At 40.9% G+C, this 21,277-nt stretch overlaps 1 protein-coding gene across 1 annotated transcript in view; it reads left to right on the forward strand.

The window, feature by feature from the left end:
- Window positions 1-21,277, forward strand: part of LOC111237500 (lysophosphatidic acid receptor 1) — a 44,819-nt gene that overhangs the window by 17,765 nt on the left and 5,777 nt on the right. Inside the window, exon 2 of the mRNA XM_022766623.1 lies at window positions 7,350-8,105. Coding sequence (XP_022622344.1) covers window positions 7,367-8,105 — 739 coding nt within the window. The 5' untranslated portion in view covers window positions 7,350-7,366. The remainder of the gene's footprint in view (window positions 1-7,349; window positions 8,106-21,277) is intronic.

Consider the following 21,277-nt stretch of genomic DNA (forward strand, 5'->3'; position numbering starts at 1 on the left):
TTACACTAGATAGAAGCTTTCCCTGATCTGACCCCCCCCCCCTCCCACCCCCTCCACCTGGCAGAGTCAGCATCATAAACTGAAGCAGTTTTCAAAGGAACAGGCAAATGATGTGACTCTGCAGGTGGAGGGGGTGGGGGAGGGGGGGGGGGGTCAGATCAGGAAATGCTTCTATCTAGTGTTAATCTAAGATCGCAAGCAGACCACACCCTACCTCTCCAGCTATCATAACATGGGTTCCCCTTAAACCTTTTTGATTTTCTTTTTCATTTCCTGTATAAATATCATAACTTTAAGACATAAATTAAATAAATGGTACTTTGTTTAAGAAAAGAGTGAATGTATTGTGGTCTGAAATGTCCTTTGTGTTGTCTTACCATGGTCTAACACCCTACTGAGACAGGCTGACTCCAGTCATGTCGATGCCAGAACAGAAGTTAGATAAACTTCAACAGAGCAGAGTCTGTCCCCGTCTCTGAACCATTCATCATTCACCTTTCTGGTTGCTATTGTTAATACAGACCTGAGGGAATAACGCTTTAGGGGAATAACACTGAATTTCAGTTTGACATGTTATTCCAAAACTGAGAGAGAGAGTTTAGTCTGTTTCAGTGAAACACTGTAAGTGTGTCAGGCAGATGTCTGGTCATTCCCTGATCTGGGAGTCTATTATGATATATATATTGGAATGGATATATATGGATATATATTCCACAGATTAGAAAAGATGAGTTTGACCACATTCTACATCATGTTTCCAAAGACAGTGTTTTCCTCCCGCTTCTCTGGAACTCATAAGACACTGACTCTCCACAACTCAGTCGTGTGTTAAAGTCTGGAATAGAATTATTTTAGTTACACACAATGTCTCTGCTAGATGAAAGAGCTCGAGGCGATCACACTGGTGTGCGTTTCACAGGGAATTATCATGATGAAATCTAGGATTTTTCTCTTTTATGGAGAAAACAATACATCTTCTGGCTTTGGAGCTCAGAAAAAAGGAAAAAAAAAAACAGCATGAAGGTCAGCTGGATTGTAAAGTACAGACAAAAACATTTTTAATGTTTTATTTATCCAAGAAATGGAGTTCAGTTGCAGTTCATCAGCATGGCATCACAGGGTATATTCTTGGCTCTAGCTTTAAAGATCTTCAAAACATCCCAAAGCTTCTAAGAAGCTTCTTATACATACATTATCATACTGAAGAACGATTCCATTGCACACATCTGGGCCATGATCGTGACTTTAAAGCGTATAAATATTTTCAGCAATATAAAATAAATCACCCATATTGCAGATGTTGTGCTGTGCAGCATTTTTTCAAACCGCACTTTGAATGAATGAGTTAGCGAGGGATGCAGGAAACATGAAAGTGGAAGTCTGTTCCTGTAACGGTCTGTAGAGTCTGCTTTACTGTGAAACTAGCCTGATTTAGGCCCATACCTCAGATTAGTTAGGCTAATATTTAGCATCTTTGTGCTTATTTACAATCATCTGGCCATCCCATCCCATTACATATCCCATAACATGGTTTATGAACCACTGGGTGACTGAAGATTCCAGTTATTTTTGATGGATGTCCTGGATCAAGGTTTTCCATTTGTTCGGAAGGTGTCAGGGCTATCACCTCATATTGGCTAAAAAAAAAGCCCAACTTTCTCTGCATCTGTTTCTGTTGCAGCGTATCGAAGATTTCAATTTTGAACGTGAGACTGATCCACAAATTTCCCACTTGGCACTGTTTGTGGGAACGTGGAATGTTATGTATGACAAGTGAAGCGGGGAAGACCTTTTTAACTTTCACCTTCTCCACCTCTCCTCTCCCCTATATATATATATATATTATATATACAGTATATCTCTTTTCCAGCCATAACTTCCCTACTTTTCTGCTCTGTTTCTCCTGATTTATTGCTCCTCTCTCCCTCCACATTGCTTCCTTGCATCCTAACTTTTTTCCCAACCAACAACTTTTTCTCCATTCCCTCCTTTTCTTCCTCTCATTTTTCATCTGATCTCTTCTCTCCCCACCCCCTCCACCTGCAGAGTCACATCATTTGCCTGTTCCTTTGAAAACTGCTTCAGTTTTATGATGTGACATAATGGTTGAAATTTGATTATGTTAAAGCACTTGACACTTAAATACTTATAGGTTAGAGAAGCATCGTGGTTTGGGTTAAATTTACCTCTTCGTTAAGGTTAGGGGCCGTTTGTCGTCATGGTTACAGTGATACCCATATGATTACGGTCAGGGAATGACTGCAGGTGAAATGGGAAGGGAACATGCCTCCCTCCCCCCTGACCCCTGAATCGCCCCGACCCTCTACAATAATGTTTCCTCTTTTAAAGGGGCCTCGTCACTTCGATGTAAACGTGCTGTGTGTTGTTTCCTTTTTCTTCGGAGGACAGTCCTCAGATATTTGCTGCTCTTGTCCATCCGTTTGTCCACCTGTCCGGCCATCTCTTTCAAGGGCAAAACTTCCCAGGTTTTGAGCAGCATATCTCAACAACTGGCCACGGTGGTTTACCACCACAGTTCTAAAATCTAAAAGATGGATTGCCATCACATGAACCTTTCCATTTTGGGCACTCCAGCTCTCTTAAATCCAAAATGTCAACGATATTTTTTCTTCTTTCACCTCATCTTCAGGATTGCTTTTTTTTTTTTTTATCAACATGCATCATGAGGTGCAAACGAATGCTGCGTTTTCAAGCAGCTGGTGTTGTTGTTGAGTCTCAGTTTCAACAGCTGAGGGACGTAGGAATATCTCATTGTGTAAGGGTGTGTCATTTCATGTTTATTTAGCTCATTTGCCAACAACTCTTAAAGTGTGTATGAAGTGAGAGAAACACTACAATAATAGGTGTGTGTGTGTGTGTGTGTGTGTGTGTGTGTGCGTGTGTGTGTGTGTGTGTGTGTGTGTGTGTGTGCGTGTGTGTGTGTGTGTGTGTGTGTGTGTGTGTGCGTGTGTGTGTGTGTGTGTGTGTGTGTGTGTGTGTTAATGAGCTGTATGTTATGAACATACGGATGCAGCCCTGGTGCTGATGCTTGAGTTATGACCTCATTTGTATGGATTCCAGGGTGGTCCTTTCATAGCCTGTTAGACACTTCCACACACACACACACACAGAAGACACACTTTCTCCTCCCTCTCCGCACAGCCAGACTTTGTCACACATTAATAACAAGCATGAAGAGAGTGTGTGGACACACACTCAGGCACAGCGAGCATTTTGTTCTCTGTCTTTAACACCCAGGGTTCGAGACATTGACAACACACACTCCCGAACTTTCCCTCTCTCACTCACACACACACACTGAAATGCTTCAACAAAGTAGTAACTCAAACTTTCTCTGGTGTAGCACAGATACACACACCCAGGTGCGGGAACACAGAAATCTAAAATCCCCTCTTTCTGTGTCCTCTCTCTTGCTCAATCTTTCCCTTTTTACGAGACCCACCCACCGCCTGTCGGGAGCAAACACACACACACACACACATACACAATGACAGGATCTCTGTCTGCAGGCTCTGAGGGTCTGATGAAAGTGTTGGGAATGTGTACTGAGAGGCCACTGACACTTCCTCCACTTTCTAGTACTGACGACTCGTCTCAGGCATCTAATGCCGCGGTGAGTGTTCCCTCCAGACGTTTAATGGTCATAAGACTCAGATGACAAGCAGAATGGATGGGCTTTCATCTGCTGTAGTAGTTGTCATAGCTGCGGGCCCCTCACTCAGCTGCTCCCTTCACTGCCTCTAATGTCCCACTAATTAAAAGCTTCAAAATGACGCGCAGTTTTGGATGATGTCCTCAGTCGTCCAGGTCATGGTTTTTCTAAGTGCGAAACGAAGGCCACTGGACTTGGTTGAGGTTCTTGAAGACTTTTCAGCTCACATTCAAAAGTCCCAGGCTACCACCACACAAGTACATTGTAGTTTTAAAACGCACATCTCTTTTGTTACGTTTACGTCTGGTGTCCGCACTACTCCAGAGCTTTGGGGTGCCTAAAACGGAGACTTTTGGAAACGCTGCTGACCCCGTTTCAGTTTGAAAACTCTGGCGTTGTGTTGTAGTCTAGACGGACAAAAACCTTTGGAGACCTTTGGAAAAAATGACATCCACGGTTGCTCCCTGGTTGGGTCGTATCAGCCTCGACTACCAGTGGTGAATGGCAACATGGATAACAAATTACAAGCGTTACTGACCTTGTTGTCTTTGCTGTAGCAGCTGTTGTGTGAGTTAAATTCTGCATTTTAACCCGACAGCTGTCTTTGCTGTTCCTCATTCGTATTGTACGTAACATTGGGCACGATCGTACTAATGCAGAGAAAACAATCTGCTTCCTGTTTACACCGGCTCGCACATGCCCAGCGTATGTGTATGATCATGTATGTATGCGTTTTCAGGTGTGTTAGTGTGGACTGAGATGCTTTACTGTGCATCGTGACAAATTATTCTGGACCTCGCTTCATGCACAGATTTGTTCCAAGTTTCTTCTGAAGTTGCTGTGAGATGACTCTTCAGCAGTCTGACTCAGACAAATCAAGTGGGTTTTTCCAAAGTTACAGTCTTGTTAGTAAAGAGTTCCTTCTTTGTGTCTCATATTAACTTCAGATAAACTTTGGATTGCTACTGTCGAGTTTGTCCCCCATCACTTCCTTTGGAAGCACTTTAGGACATGATCTCTGACGGGGCAATAAATACAGGAGCAATGATTACAGCAAACTAAACCTGTTTCAAAGTACATACAGTGTGAGCACTCCTATTCTGCTGTTCAGAGAGAGACTTGAAAAATTGTGAACATGTTTTGGAATGAGGCTTAATAATTTGAGTGGTTAAAATGATGGACTCAGGTCCTAAGTCAAATATAAACAAATGGTAAAACATGTAATGGAAAAATATGGCCCTATTATAATGATTACTGGCCAGCGGCTGTCTCGTAGAAATCAATCTGGTAGATACATCTGGCTTGTCTGAAGCAGTACAGTATTAGCAATGATTCAATATAGCTAATACAATGTACCACTGCTATTTCAGTGAATGAAATAACATTTTACAGCCACTCCAAGCAAACACGGCTGCAGATGGAGCACCATATCTGCCCCCCTCAGGAAATTGAAGATATAAACAGAGTCCAGAAAACCGTTTATTTAATTGATTAGGGTTTCCTTTATTCTATCACTGGGCTAATACACACCCGTTTTGGCTGAGGAATATAAGGATCTGGCACACTGCCAACACTGGGAGCCAGCCTGCTGTACAGTTGATGGGCACTGTAGTTGCTTTTGGCTTGGATTAAGATTAAAAATGGGCTAAATATAGAATTTATAGCACAGTGTGCTATGGAACAAAAGCCCAGTGAGGAACTAAATTATGGGTTATAGCTATCCGCAAAACTAACCCTCTGCATTATGTAACATGTCTCGTAAATTACAGCTATCAAAACAGTATATTACCAATGAGATTTAGTGGTCCTTTGCAGTTGGGGTGCAGGAGTTGAAAAATATTTTTTGACAATCTTCAGCTTTCATACAGTAGCTTTCAACACCGCCTCATGTCCCGGGAGGATCCCTTATTTTTCATGTGAATATTTGAGAGGTGAAGGTGGTGAACGTTTCAAATTAGTCCAAGAGGGAAAAAAAAAAAAAAACTCTCTCATGTCTTCATGTTTGCAGTTTAGTTTTGGCAGAGTAGGGATTTTAACTGTGTCACTGCAGAGTTAAAAGACGGTTTAAAGGATTGGAGCAGTCATATTAGAAGGTAAATCAGAAGAAAAGGATTTCCACAAAAACACTGGCCTTTGACCCAGAACCTCTAATACCCGTTCTTTCATTCCTCGTCCCCTTCTTGTTTCTTCAGTTGCTTCCCCCCCTTCTCTCTCTTTGTCTCTAGATCACTTACTCACACACAACTTCACACACAACTTCACACACATACACACACAAACACACACACACACACACACACACACACACACACACACACACACACTCTCTACTCTAGCCCTGAGGTCCTGTTTCCGGTCTGGGGTGTATGAGAGAGAAGAGCCAGCATCTGTGTGGGATTGGAGCTTATTACACACACACACACACACACACACACACACACACACACACACACACACACACACACACACACACACACACACACAGTCTTCCTGTTAGCATTGTTTGTGTTTGTGAGTTGACTTGTAAGCATCATGTTGCTGCTGTTGCTGCTTAGTTTTCCCAGTTTCCTCTGTTGTGTTTTTTTAACACACACACCGACACAGTTGCTCACACATAGTAAGAAAGGATACAGACATACAAACATATACACACCAACTTTGTGTAGTGTTGCTGTAAACTGTGATTTGTAGATAATACAGGTTGTGTCTCTAACAGGCCTTTTTAGACCTTTTGCTCTTATAAAGCTGCTGTTCTTGTCTTAATGAAGGCTTTCCGTATGTGAAATATTCAGGGCACCACACACACATACAGACACACACACACACACACACGCACGAATGACTAATGATCAAGTTGAGTCTAATTCCAAGGGGGATTTTTGTTTTTTCATGTTTCACAAACCAGCTTAAGTCCATGTTTCCTAAAGCACTGATTTGTGTCGAACATTATGAAAGAGGAATATATGCATTTTCCTGAAAAAGAGATTAGCTCATTCTTAACTAAAGGATAAAATGTACACAGGAGAGGGAACACAGAGGTCATTCTGTTTAATACAGAGACAGATTTTGTTTGAGTTTCCCAAATACATGTAATTACATAGTTAAAATACAATTTTGTAAAAGGTACTTTAAGTACACCTTTTGCCATAAAATAGGCATTTTATTGCTGACAGTGAAAGACAGATTCTCACACTGTAATGCACAAATGTGCCTGTACTTACACACACACACACACACACACACAGAGGAAAGATCACCTTTGCTGATATCAGGACAATTCCTGAGAAAATCCCAGAGCACCACAATCTCTTTGGGTTTTCCATTTCATTTACACAGTAATGCAATCATATTGAAATTCTCACGCACTGTAAAGCACTTTGACTGAACTATCTGGTCAGTGCCTTTTTCCATTTCTCATTTTTATCTGATTTTTATGATCTTGTAAACATCACAAATTTGGCTTGTACATATTCACTTGAGGAAAACAAGAATCTATGGGTTGACTTGTATTGTTTTGAGATAGTGAGCAATAATGCATTTGAACAATAAACCTTGCTCTTTAAATAAAATCTCCAGCTGCATGCACCAACAGGGGCTTACAGGAGGAGGAACTCTGCTCATGTGGGAACATCACAAGTCCCAATCCTTGTTAATGTTATGTATTTTCTCCTTTCAGAAAGCACCACTGCCACCATGGATGAGGAACAGTGCTACTACAATGAGACCATCGCCTTCTTCTACAACCGCAGCGGCAAGCACCTTGCTTCTGACTGGAACACCGTCAGCAGGCTGGTGATGGGCCTGGGCATCACTGTGTGCATCTTCATCATGCTCGCCAACCTCCTGGTGATGATCGCCATCTACGTCAACAGGAGATTCCACTTCCCCATCTACTACCTGATGGCCAACCTGGCAGCTGCTGACTTCTTTGCTGGACTGGCCTACTTCTACTTGATGTTCAACACGGGACCAAACACGAGGCGTCTGACTGTTTCCACGTGGCTGCTCCGCCAAGGCCTAATTGACACCAGCCTGACGGCGTCTGTGGCCAACTTGCTTGCCATCGCCATCGAGCGCCACATCACCGTGTTCCGCATGCAGCTACACACACGTATGAGCAACCGACGTGTGGTTGTGGTGATTGTCATAATCTGGACCATGTCCATAGTAATGGGGGCCATCCCCAGTGTGGGCTGGAACTGTATCTGTAGTATTAGTACTTGTTCCAACATGGCACCGCTTTACAGCAACTCCTACCTGGTCTTCTGGGCAGTGTTTAACCTGGTGACGTTTGTTGTCATGGTGACGCTGTATGCCCACATCTTTGTGTATGTGCGGCAGAGGACCATGAGGATGTCACGGCACAGCTCTGGACCACGGCGTAACCGAGATACCATGATGTCTCTGCTGAAAACCGTGGTGATTGTGTTGGGTAAGGAAGAGACATAATGTGTCCTGTCTGTCTGTCTGTCTGTCTGTCTGTCTGTCTATCTATCTATCTATCTATCTATCTATCTATCTATCTATCTATCTATCTATCTATCTATCTATCTATCTATCTATCTTATTGCATTATAGCTACCCACATGTCTAGATAGTTGTCTATATGTCTTGCTTTTAAGCTATCGATAACTGTCTAGCTGTTTATTGCTATGTACTTATCTATCTGAACATTTATGCTGCCTCTATCTCTATCCAGGAGGTGGGAAAGGCTGAGAGCTTATGGGCATGTTGAGTTACATGTATAATTGTTTTTGTGCTTTAAACTACACAAATCAAAAGCGTAATGGATGGAAAATGTTCATTAACGCAAGATGGATACTTCCTGGTTAGCTCAGAGTGCATAAGTGGCTGTTAGCTCCAGCTGTCCGGCCATAGCCATGGATAAGGCTGTGGATGGTTTTGCATTAAAACTGCAATAACAAAAAAAGGCAACAGCGTTTTTCATTTTTCCATAAAACCATGCCTCTGTGCTCCTCTTGTGCAGTAAACAGCAGGATTTTCATGCTAATGTTACTTTTTTAACGGTTTTAAATACTAAATGTTACGTGAAAGGGGGCAACTGTGCTTTTCACCTGTGCTGCAGGTTGACATTTTGGAACACTCACTGTTCATTGTTTGCTACCCGTGGAGCTATCTTTGTCTTGCTTGTGTCAGCAATGACCACTGCTACTAGCTTCCATTTCTTTTTGGGATATGAGTCATTTTAGCTTGCCAGAGCTAACATACTGTATGTCTATCAAAGGTGGCAGGTGTAAAAAAAAATTGCAAACACATTTACCTCTAAACAGTAATTTTACTGGTTTTGAGAAAAATGCTATCTTGACATTGTGGCTACGAGTTTTCTACCCACCTGCTATGAAAGCATCTTTGCTTGTTTTTTAAATGGGTGACCCATCTATCTGTGAAGCAGTGAGTGCGATATCTGAAGTCATCAGCAGCAACAGAACAATGAATCTGTTCATGGGTCTCTAGAGTCCAAGCACTGTGTCTGCCTAGCACGACTGCAAGCCTCACATACATCATCTCATCCTGTTCTCTGCAAACTACATTAATTTGATGTGATTCTGCCTGAGCAGTTTATGATGCAGGGCTGTTCAGTGCGTCATGAATATGTTCTGTTATATTTATGACTGAAGGCACCATTGCATCTCTGTTATGTTTCATTTTGCTGATGCCTAATAGACACATATGAGTATAGAAGATACAGTTGTTCCAGCTGAAGAGGTGGAATAGATAGATTGCTGTCATAGCACTTAGATATGATTTGTTAATTACAATGTGGAAGATCATGAAAGGTAAAACTCCAAAGCTCACTTAAATGCAATGCTAAACATGCCATACAACATTTTATTAGAACTGTTATAGTATAGTTTTTACTCCATTTCTCACTAAAAGCAAAATCACTTCCTTTATTTCTAGCAGAAAATGAAAGTGGAAATTGTTTTCAGTCTTGACAAAGACCTAATTTGGTGGAAAATCATTTGAAGAGCATTTAAAAAAGGTTTAGAGGAAAGTGAGAGCAAACCATTCTGTCTTGGCTTGTTCATGATAGCACTGTATAAATATTATTATCAGATTTCAGTTGAACTTAAACTGATAACTGGGGAAAAAAAGATTGATATCAGCCTCCTAACTCTGTTCATCATTTACACTTCTAATGTGGGAATTATAAACAAGCCCCAACATGTCACTTTTTCTTGCCAGTGTCAAGAATTCTGAAATATTCCCAGCCAATCCACACGTTTTCATAATCCAGGATCATCCTTCAATGTAGTATTGTAGTGGGGTTTTTTTTGTTTTGTTTTTTCGCCAGTTAATACATTAATGCGATAGTAACAGCGTCTGTTTTAACTTCAAGCTGAGCTGTGTGTGTAGTTCGACTAAGCGTTTGGTAGAGATATGTTTCCCACTTCGCAAGTCTCCAGGCAACTTCACTGGTATGTGATGAATAGAAGCATTGCTTCGGACTGACTAAAACACAGTAGCAGACTAACTTCGCTGTGTGTAATGTTAAGTTTTAACTGTGGGAAAAGGACTTCTTAGTGCCTGGAAGCAGGAAGTGTTGGTCCTAGACAAAACATACCAAAGGATTCCATGTGATTTGTCTCCTATGTGCTGTGTTATCTCATCCTGTTGCCTTTGTTGTCTTTACTCCACACTTAATTTAAATCAGTGGACAGCAGAATGTGGTCTGCAGTTTGTATAAAACTGAAGAACGTACATTTTCTGCTGCTCAGAGATGCTTTGTCTGTTTGTACTTATTTAACCTAATCCAAACCCTAATCTGCATTAACAACACAATGTCACACTTCCACTGTATTTCTCCAGCGTTTTATGGTTAAGTCCAATCGTGTCATTGCAGCTGTTCCTGCCTTGTTGGAATCATTGTTCCGACAGAGAAAAGCCTCATCCCAAAGCAGCGGAAATTATCTATCTCAATCTATTTAAATAGTTTCGCAATATCAGGTTCTGCCAGTAAAAGTCTGCCTTGTCCTCAGTGACATGACCGTCTAAGCTTATAAAGCATTTACAAATGTTTTACTGAAACATTTAGTGACTGTGATTAAAGGAAAGTTTTAGAATCAAAGCATTGGTTCATTGATTACTGAGGGACATGTTTCGCATATTCGCTACATTATATCAGCTTTGTTTGAATGTGTAGCAGTCAAGAAAACATCATGATGTGTTCTCACTGAGCTATAAAGGCAGGTGAAGGGATAGTTTCTTTGCCATTGGTAAGAACAGTTTTACTATTCTTATTACAGCACAACAAATCTCGCTATTATTATTTCGAATCATTGTTGTTTCAGATTCCTGAACAAATCACATTTGTTTCTTTTTATTGATGCCAGGCCCATACTGGGAAAGTGTGTCTTTTGAGTGAGGGTATAATGTGTTTTAGTTCAGTCTGGAATCCACTGCTGTTTCAGAATGAGGTCATTTCTAAGCACTGAGGAGGATATTAAATACCACATTTTTTGTTGCACTGATAGAAGGGAGGTACTTTCAGTCCAATCACTTGCATCCCTTGGACACTTCTTTTCCCATTTTTTTAAAAAGAAAAATCCCTCTTTATCTGTTCCTTTGTTACTCTGGCCAATGTAAAACAAAAAAGGCATTTTGTTTCCAGTGAGGTTAAACCTGCCATTGAGTTCTGGGTTTTGATTATGTTTCTCTACTTAGGGAAAGGTTGAGATGAGTTCAGCCTTTGCTGTTTGACCAGAAAGTAAATCCCACAGCAATACCCTTTCCAGCTCTCCCCATCTGCTGACCAGATGATGATAGCTGCTCCCCTGCTGCCTACTGTCCTCTCCACTTGTCCCTCTCAGGATGCTGTAAACCCAGCTATGGGTGATTTCTTCCCAGAAGAACAGGATGAGGTTTTGGGGGGAAAAAAGTTGGTTACACCCACTTGCACGCTTACGTACGCACACACATAGACTGTCTCTCATTCATATGAATCCCCAGGCTTAATAAAGAACAGTGGGATAAAAGGTTGGCTCTATTCACATAAACTCTGATTGGACCAGACCACAATCTGGCTTTTACTTTATTTGTTTTCTCAAAGATAATAGAGATAAGGACACAAACACACACACACACACACACACACACACACACACACACACACATATATACAAAACCTCCTGCCAATGCCTTAAAGGTATCCTGTGGAGGTTTTTGACCACTAGTAGCGCTATGGACCAAACTTTTTACAAGTGGGTCCCCATTTTATGAGTTATTGTGCACAAAAATACACAGTCCTACTGATATACAGTCAGGGGTACTGAACCAAGAATAGCAACAAGACGCCATAGTGAGATTTATTTATTTTTATTTACACTGTGGCCCCTATTTTAACAATCTAAAGCACATGGAGCATGTAGATTTAGGGTGTGTCCAAATCAACTTTTGTTAGTTAAACAGCAGTGCCAGGCGCATGGTTCAAAAGGGTTGCACTTAGTCTCTAAATTAATTATGAGTGTGTTTTGGGCATAATATTCAATAAACCAATTAGAGTGCTGTCTCCTATTCCCTTTAAAAGCCAGGTGCACCTGCACCTTGGCAGATTGCTCTGTTGATGGTGGATTTGCTGGGTAGTAAGAAAGAATGCTTCTCTGCAGTCCACAGCAACAACAGGATTCCACCAAACAGGCCCGGGCGCAACGCTGCCTTTTGCACCCTCAGTGATAGAAATAAATCAGGATGCACCCTTGAAATAACAGGGAAATACTGCACCATTGACTGCAGACCGGGTTTTTGTTAGTAAATCGCGCAATCACTTTCTGCTGCCTCAAGATAGTAATGCGCCAACAATGCTAAAACCACACCTCATTTCAAGACCAACACACCCATGGGCGCTCAGATGGGCACAAATGTATTTGCTATTTAAACAATGCGGGCCCTGGATGGGAAAATGACAACTGCATTGGTCTGAAACCGGCAAAGACACTTGCGTTGCACTGGGTGTATATTTGCACCCAGTGTTTCAGTTCTGCAAGAGAAAAGGGAGAAAACCTTTCCCACTACAACTATTCAAATAAATCAGCCAAGACAGCCAATTTCAGTCTATTGCAGATATATATATATCAGTATCGGTGTATACGATGACTGATGAGTAACAAGAAATTGCAGTACAGATTTTCCATTACATAGTTTGTCAAAAAAGAACAGCACACAACTGCTTTCCTCAACTTTTCAATGGGGAGCTTCCAGAACTGTCTCGCATACAGTGGATATAGTGGATGAGACTAGTTGTATGGTGCTACTCCTTGTAATTCAATAATGTGGAAAAATCTCCACTTAGTAAAACACTTGTGTTATAACTGCTATTTATTTTGTGGAATACTGATTCTGACTTGAAGTAAATATTGTTGCATTTAGGTGTTGTTGCTATTTATTCATCTACCAAAAACTGTGAGCTGAAACCTACACAATAACTAACTGACACCGGTCTGATGTGAAAACATCTTCCAGATCATAGACATCCTCGCTAGCTTTCAGCCACTTGTTCTTCAATACTAAAAAAAAAATGTTTGAATGACACCAACAGAGATTCTCTTCATCACTGTTTAATGAGTCAACAGCTCTGTTAAATTGACCATGACCCTTGTGTGTGTGTGTGTGTGTGTGTGTGTGTTTGTGTCTGTGTGTCAGGTGTTGGCTCATGTTGGGGGCATCTGTGGATGATTTGATTATCTTAAAGCCCTTGGTGTTGCATGTGGTTGCATCCTCAGACAGTGCGGAGCGCCAAGACATACCATCCGCCAAACACATGCAAACAGATGGCCTTACACTGACTTACACTTGTTTCTAAATCACTGTGCATAACCATTCAATGTTAAACCCAACCAGCCACTGATATTCATATCTAGATTTCAAAGTGGGAATGGCAACTAATAGTTACACGCCCCCACACATACACACACACATTTCCATCACTCTGCTGCTACAGTGCATGTGTGTCTTTTGGCTGACTGGTAGCAGAACCAATCAGAGCCAACTACAAGCCAAACCCTCCAATTTGCTGTCAGCGTGGAAACATGATTGGTATGCAGCTTACAATGTCACCTGTTCTCTGTGTGTTTGAGAGTGTGTGTGTGTGTGTGTGTGTGTGTGTGTGTGTGTGTGTGTGTGTGTGTGTGTGTGTGTGTAAAGCACTTAATGCAGGAAATTGCTGTTCATAGTGCAGCTTTTCTAATCACTCACAATGGCAGCATCTGTCCTCATGACTCCTGTTTCAGCAGCATCAGTTGTCACTTTCTGGCAAACCCCTTCAATATCCTTAAACATGTATCAATGAATGCTAATGAAGCATTATCTAGATCAACTCTGTTAGGATCAGAAACTGCTCTGGAAAGGAATTTGAGTTTGAGTTTGAGTGCGTGTATGTGTGCGTGCGTGCGTGCGTGCGTGTGTGTGTGCATGTGCGTATGTGTGTGTGTGTATGTCGGCAGAGGTGTAGTGTACCAGAGTGACGTGTGCGCCTGGTTAAGAGGATTTCTTTGACACCTGTGGTTACCATGGTAACAGCAAATGCAGTTTAATGCTACAGCAAACACTGCTCATTGAGCAACTGCAACATCAGAAATACAACAGAGGAACAACTGCTGTGTGTACTGTGTGTAACAGTGCAGCCAAGCAAACTTATGTTGTTTTTAATAAAGATGTTAGTCAAAAATAATTGCGACCACCATCTGATTTCATGCTGAACACGGCGCAAATAGTTCCCACCCATCAGCAGGGCACTGTCAGTTGTATGCGGTCTGTCACTTGCAGGTCTTCATCTAACAGCTCACTGCGGCCACTCCTTCTTGTTCCATTACTCCTTGATGATGAAAATGTCTTGTTTTGTAGAGGCACACAGGAAACACACTCATGTTTCACTCAAATAAATGAGATACAATTACAAACAGTGATGCTCGATTACATGCATCATTGTTTCCTATGAATCCTTTGTGTGTACATAGGCATTTTGAATCCAGCAGGGTAAAGGCAGATTCCACCACTAACAATGAAAACTACAATGTAGAGAGGTAGTTACAGAATGTAAATGCGGGTATTGCTGAAAAAAATGCTGTGGATTTTGAGTTCGTAAAATTCTTAAGGATCTCCCTATCTGCAGCATATATATACTATATATATATATATATATATATTCATTCATTATAGTTCAGTGCAGTTTATATATCAGTTTATGTATTTCAAAATGTATTTTTAAAAATATGTTTTAGCCTTATTTGTGATATTGTATAATTTCCATCGCCATATATATTTTAGTCTTTTAAGGGGCTATTTGTATATTTTCTTTGCCGCGAAACGTGGTTTCTTGCCGGGAGCTGGTAGTGGTGATTGTCACTCGGCCACTATTATGTTTACATGACAAGAGGTTATAATACGTCCTTTGAGTAGTGCTACATCTTCAGGGCACATTGGAGGCTCCAGTTGCTATCGGAGGGTGACGAGACGGGCTGGGGCTAGCTGGTTAGCGTGCTAACTTCAGTAGAAGAAAAGACATGATAGAGACAAGAGTTAACATTGGAGGTGCTTTCCTCCGCTGGAGACAGCTCTCCATTGATGAGGGAAAGTGAAGTAAAGGAGTTAAGTTTGATGCTGAACTCGAGACGTTTCTTCTAGACTGATAAGTAAACAGCTGTTAATGCTAATGCTGGCTATGTAGCAATAGAGAAACTTACAAATAGCCCTTTTAAATAAAAACAAATTTTTAGCAATCCTAAAACTAAAAGCGGCTGTGTTTATGTTATGAGGTTGTGTTAAAAAACAAAATTGATTGTTATCAGATTGGTGTATGTGGACCAGGTGACTGTTTCCAATGCATTCTGGGACAGAATGACAAGACGTTTCTAATCAGAAAACATCTGCATTCATAGCTTGAAGTAACAGAATCTGGTGGCACCAAACAGCTTGCAGAAGAAAAAAGTTTTTGCCATATGTCAGACAACTTTGTCAACAAAACAGTTGCAGAATAGGACCAGACTGGTATTATTTTAGAGTTGAATCAAATAAAAAAGAGGGACCAAAGTAACTATTTAAATCAGATGCAGTTTCGGGAAATTAGATTTAGAAGTTGGTGGTGACTGGCATGACTGTGGCTAACAATCTGGCTTTGATATAAACCATAACAGAACATTACAGTGCTGGTGTGCATTGTTTTTACTGTCTCCGTTTTTGTTTTAATTTCCAAAACAGTGAGAAAAAAAGACACAAGTAAGGTATAAACACTATAATCGCAGCACCTGGAAGTGAGTCATTGCTCCTGACCAACAACTCTGTAGATATATGATTGGCTTCTTGTACTAGTAGAGCAAAAAAAGAAAAAAAACTCATTAGTGCCATTTCAAAGAACTCACTACTTCCAGTCAAAAGCGCATTTCTCTGACCATTAGATCACTGTGACATCACCACCACACTCCATCACTGTACACCACAAGCCTCTTTATCAATAACTAAATACTCTGCTACTGAATGCGAACTCTTATCTAATCTTCAGTGTGTGTGTGTGTGTGTGTGTGTGTGTGTATGGAAGTGGTGATTGTGGAAATTGGAGTAGAGGACAAAGGAATCCCTCTGTGGACAACTGGGAAGCCATTGGGCCATTTCAGAAACATACATAATGGTATCTTTCTGCTAACTTATTCTCGTTGGATCGTGGTCACAACCACATATGATGGTTGGGTTAGAAAAAGCATAGAAAGAGATAAACTTAGGGAGAAATATAGGAGAGGGGTGAAGTTGAGGGACAGACAGGTTGCAAAAAGTTGAGAAAAGAAACGAAAGACAAAAATGAAGTATGACTTTAAAAAAAATGAGAGGATATCTAAAGGGAGAGAGGGAGAGGGACCGGAAACCAGAAAGGGATGGAGAGAGATGCAGATAGAGAGATTAATGGGAAAAAGGGGAGTGAGACGTAAGGAAGAATGTGAACAGTAATTTAATATTGGGTGTTTATTCATTTTTAAGGGCCAGAGAGAATTGCACATTAGTGGAAACCTAAGCTGGTGAGAAGACATGTGAGAAATAATACTTGACATGAAAATCCAAGATAGCCGAAAGTGAAGCTCTGTAATGAGTAAAGTATGTTACTACATGTGGAAAACATCAGCTCAATGTAGAGACGCTCAGAGGTGTGAGACGCAGCTTTATAAGGATCAGAGGCTTAAAGTGAAATTCAGGAGGTTTTGAAGCTGAACTTGATATACAGAAATTTTGACCATTTTTGATAAAAGTTATTTTAAAAGATTTCAGTACATTTTGGTAAGCAAATTGCAGATTTGATTGTTTTTGTGTGTGGAAGTTATGTTGACTTTGTGTTACCCTGGCTGTCCTCACCAAAGAAACAACAGTATCTGCTGTTTATCCAAACATTTAAAACATCCATCCATCCATTTTCTACCGCTTATCCTCTAGTAGGGACGCGAGGGGGCTGGAGCCTATCCCAGCATCCTTTCGGGCGAGAGGCGGGGTACACCCTGGACAGGTCGCCAGTCCATTGCAGGGCACACAGAGACAAACAACCATTCACTCTCACATTCATACCTATGGTCAATTCGGAGTAACCAATTAGCCTAGTGTGGGAGGAAGCCGGAGTACCCGGAGAGAACCCACACAAGCACGGGGAGAACATGCAAACTCCACACAGAAAGACCCCGCGCCCGAGCCAGGACTCGAACCCGGAACCTTCTTGCTGTGAGGCGACAGCGCTAACCACTGCACCACATTTAAAACAACCAGTATTAATATAACAGAAATCGTCTGGTCATTCGTCAATCATTCAGATGATTTTTTACCCTCAGAAGTGAAAGTGCAAGTGGTATGACTTTGCAAAACCCCTAGAGGGGAGGTTGGGGCAGAGTCCTGCACTAGTCCACCTTTGCCAAACTCTAACTGGCGCACACCCACTCAGCAGTGGACCCATTTCATTAACCGATATGTTCTTAAAATACAATCTGGACTTTAACATCCGCAACCCGACCTGTGCCTGCAGTCACATAGACTCAGAGATGGCTTCTGGCGTCAGGAGTACAGTCAAAAGCTTGGGGTTCCAGGTGATATAGAGGCAAACTATGGCTTTGAAAAAAAATCAATTTTAAAATCGATTTTAAAAAGAAAAAAAAAAGTGCCTACCTGCTGTAGGACTCTGTGAATGGATGGACCTAATAGCTTTAACAGCTGTTTCCTTACCACTGTAGAAGAAATGAGTTCAGCATCAAACTTCATTCATTTACAACAGCTGTCTCCTGAAGTGCAAAGCAACGTCAATGTTTACTCTTGTCTCTATCACGCCTTTTCTTTTATGGAAGTTAGAATGCTAACCAGCGAGCTCCCCAGCCCGTCTCATCACTCTCCGATAGCATCTCACTGGCGTCATGTAAATGCAATGATGGCTGAAGCTCTTGTCAGGCACCACCCGCCGCAAGAAACCATTTTTGGAGCCAGTGAAAACTTACAAAAAGCCCCTTTAACAAATATGTTTCTTGTCATGTTCACAATACATGAATGTAAGCTTTGGAAGTGACAGTTCTTGTTAGTGGTTTATGGTGAAAAACAAACAAAAAAAATCAAATCAAAAGAATAAATAATCACTAATGTAACTTTAACAACATAGACATGGATGCCATAATGTTCACAGTGATGGATTACCTTTCCTGAGCTTGTTTCAGATCTCTGCAAGTTGGTTTGGTGGCAGCCTAAAATGTGTACAATCAAAAAAACATGTCATTTCTAGTTAAAAGGGCTAAACACGCCCAACCACCAGCATGATCCTTTAAGCCATTTAACCTCATATTACTGTAATTCTGTGCCGTGCTACATGTGACTGAGGGTAACAGAACAAGCTGCTTTCAATGGAAAATTTTAGACAATGCGTCACTGATGCTGAAAAACAATGTCATAAACATCTTCATGACAAACGGGAAAAAACATGACATCTCAGCAATTAGAGCGAAGCCTTTCTCGACATATATGATGTAAGATCATAAAGAATCCATGTTTCCTAACCTGAGGGAGGGGGTGGTGTACAGAGACAGAGAAAAAAAGAGACCAAAAAATCTTTCTCATAATATTGATTGTAATGTTGACTGTAAGGCTAAGCATGCTGGGAAGGAGTGGACAGTTTTTGTGAGTATTTTCTCAACACCGCCCAAATGTTCTGAGTGTGTTGGAGTGCGCTCCTCCATCTGTCTGTGTGCCATGTATAATTATGTAAGTGAGTGTTTGCGTGTGTTTGTGTCTGCACATGTGAGTGTTTATCCGTGTCTACCCTCAGCTTTTCATGTGTGTGTGTTTGCGGGAGTGCGGGGTTCATTGCCATAGTCTGGTCTCTATTATTTCCTTATTTTTGTTCCCAGCCTCCTCTGTTCCCAGTCTTATAGAAGCCCATTTCCACCAGGAATAACAAAATTTTAAAAAAAAATGACAAAAGTTTGGAATGATGATTTAAAAAAAAAAAAGTCAAAAGAGTCAAGTGTTTTGACTGTCTATGTCAAAATTCGAAGATACAGAGCCAAAATGACCAGTGTTCAGGAATCCCTAAAGTTTTTGCACACACCTCTAAGAGTATTAAGAAACATTTTTCTTGGAGGGGCCACTGAGTTCTTGGAGTAACCTAGAGGTTCTTCAAGGAACTACTCTTTTATTTTTGTATAGTGTATGAGACAGAATATCCAAATAATAATATAAGTAAAAAACTGTATTCACTAATTCATGATTATGAGATATTTTATCATATTTATTGACAATAATTTAAATTTCTGATATAAAGTCACTTGATAAGATAAGATGAGATGAGATAAGATGAGATAGTCCTTTATTATTCCCAAAGTATATGGTAATGATTACATAACATTATGGCTTTTTCATATCAGTCCCTAACCTGCAGTTCATACAAAATTACTTCTTCACTGGATTCTGGCTGCTTAGATTTCCTGACATGTTGTCCTCTACTGTAGAGCAACTCAGCTCTCAACAAAGGTTCAAACCATTGTGTAGATGAACTACAAATACCACAATGTATCATAGAGGACACTGTTGCTATGAGTAGGACACAACAACACCCGTACATGTCCCTTGCCTCTGTGAAATTCCTAATTCTATTAAAATCTGGAAAGCATCAAAGTAGTTTTCCATACATTTCCAAAATGTTCCAGCCTTACTTTAGAGCCTTGTTTATTTACTTTTCTCCACTGACTTTCCATTTCTCTCGTCTCTTCGCCTTCCATGTGGCATTTTCAAGCAAGTGACAAGGCAAAGGGATTCATCTAAATCTGCCAAAAAGACGCATTTGTTCCTTCCGTAAACAAAAGCACTGGTTTTACCCTCTGTGAACCTGGTGCAGCAGTAACGCTGCTCCATGTGGTCGTGGTAAACCAACCTCTTTTCTTTTCTTTTTTTTCTTTTTTTTTTTTTGGGCAATGTAAAGAGGTCATTTTGAGATGAAGGGTATAATGCAAGCAACTATATATCCTTGGATTCAGAGAGGAAATGAAAGAATCCAAGGGTGAAACCTCTCAGGTCACAGCTTCACACAAAGACTGTTTTCTTCCTCATTCTGTGGGAAAACTGAATGGAAGGAAAAAAATACAACAACTCAGCAAATATTCTGTTATAGTTGTTGTTTTGATTTATTTTGGTTTATGTGTTACTCTGACAATAATATAGGTTGTTTAGAGGTTTTTGTAGATTTTGCTGAAGGCAAGAAACATGGTCACATAATACAGTCATTATGACTGTATTATGTGACCATGTTTCTTGCCTTGGCATGTTTTTCTTTTCTTTTTTTTTGAGTCTTGTCCTGTCCATAGTAAGATGTTTCACTGAGAGACAAATAGTTAGGATAGTTTCTCTGCTGGCCTGCGAACCATTCGAGAAATTTATCTAACTCTGGAGAGTCTGCCTGCATAGCTGGGAAGTGAGGTCAAGCCTCCGCTGCAGCTGCCGCCTGCAAAACACTAACTGATAACAGGCCTGCCCGTCAGTATTGTGTCTCTCTCTCGTCTCCGCTTGCCTAATTTCTCATCAAGACTTTCTGTTTTACTGTCTCAAGAGTGTAATGTCCCGCAGTTGTCTTATAGTTAGGACAAATCGCATCTGTTGACAGAATTCACACACGCTTGAACTTGACATTCGTGAGTAATGAGTCAGTGACCCCCCCACCCCCACCTCCCTGTCCCCCACTGTGCCAGCACACTTCATCTACCCAGAGACATAATGATGCATTGTCCTCACCCAGATGAGGTTAGAAGATTAGAGATATGATGATGGAGTAGTGGAGATAGGGCTGCGAAAATGAGGTGGAGGTCAATCATTTCTGTTTCTGTACATGTTTCTTGTTAAGGGAGGGATGATGGAGCATGTTGATTAGGGAGGGTTTGCGATTGGCAGGCTGCTTGATCTGATTTCCTGAGACTCTCATCCATGGCGAATTTCTTTGAAAATGGGCTTTTATTTTGAAAGTTTGAGCTTTTTCTTCATTTATTTAGCAAATTATCAACAGTAATAATATATATATATACACATATAAGATGATAAAAATGTTTAATCAATTACATATTTCCCTTTTCTTTCCGTAAAACATTCTCCCTT

Source organism: Seriola dumerili, unplaced genomic scaffold (genome assembly GCF_002260705.1).
Source record: "Seriola dumerili isolate Sdu_G_001 unplaced genomic scaffold, Sdu_1.0 BDQW01000877.1, whole genome shotgun sequence".
Taxonomy (NCBI): domain Eukaryota; kingdom Metazoa; phylum Chordata; class Actinopteri; order Carangiformes; family Carangidae; genus Seriola; species Seriola dumerili.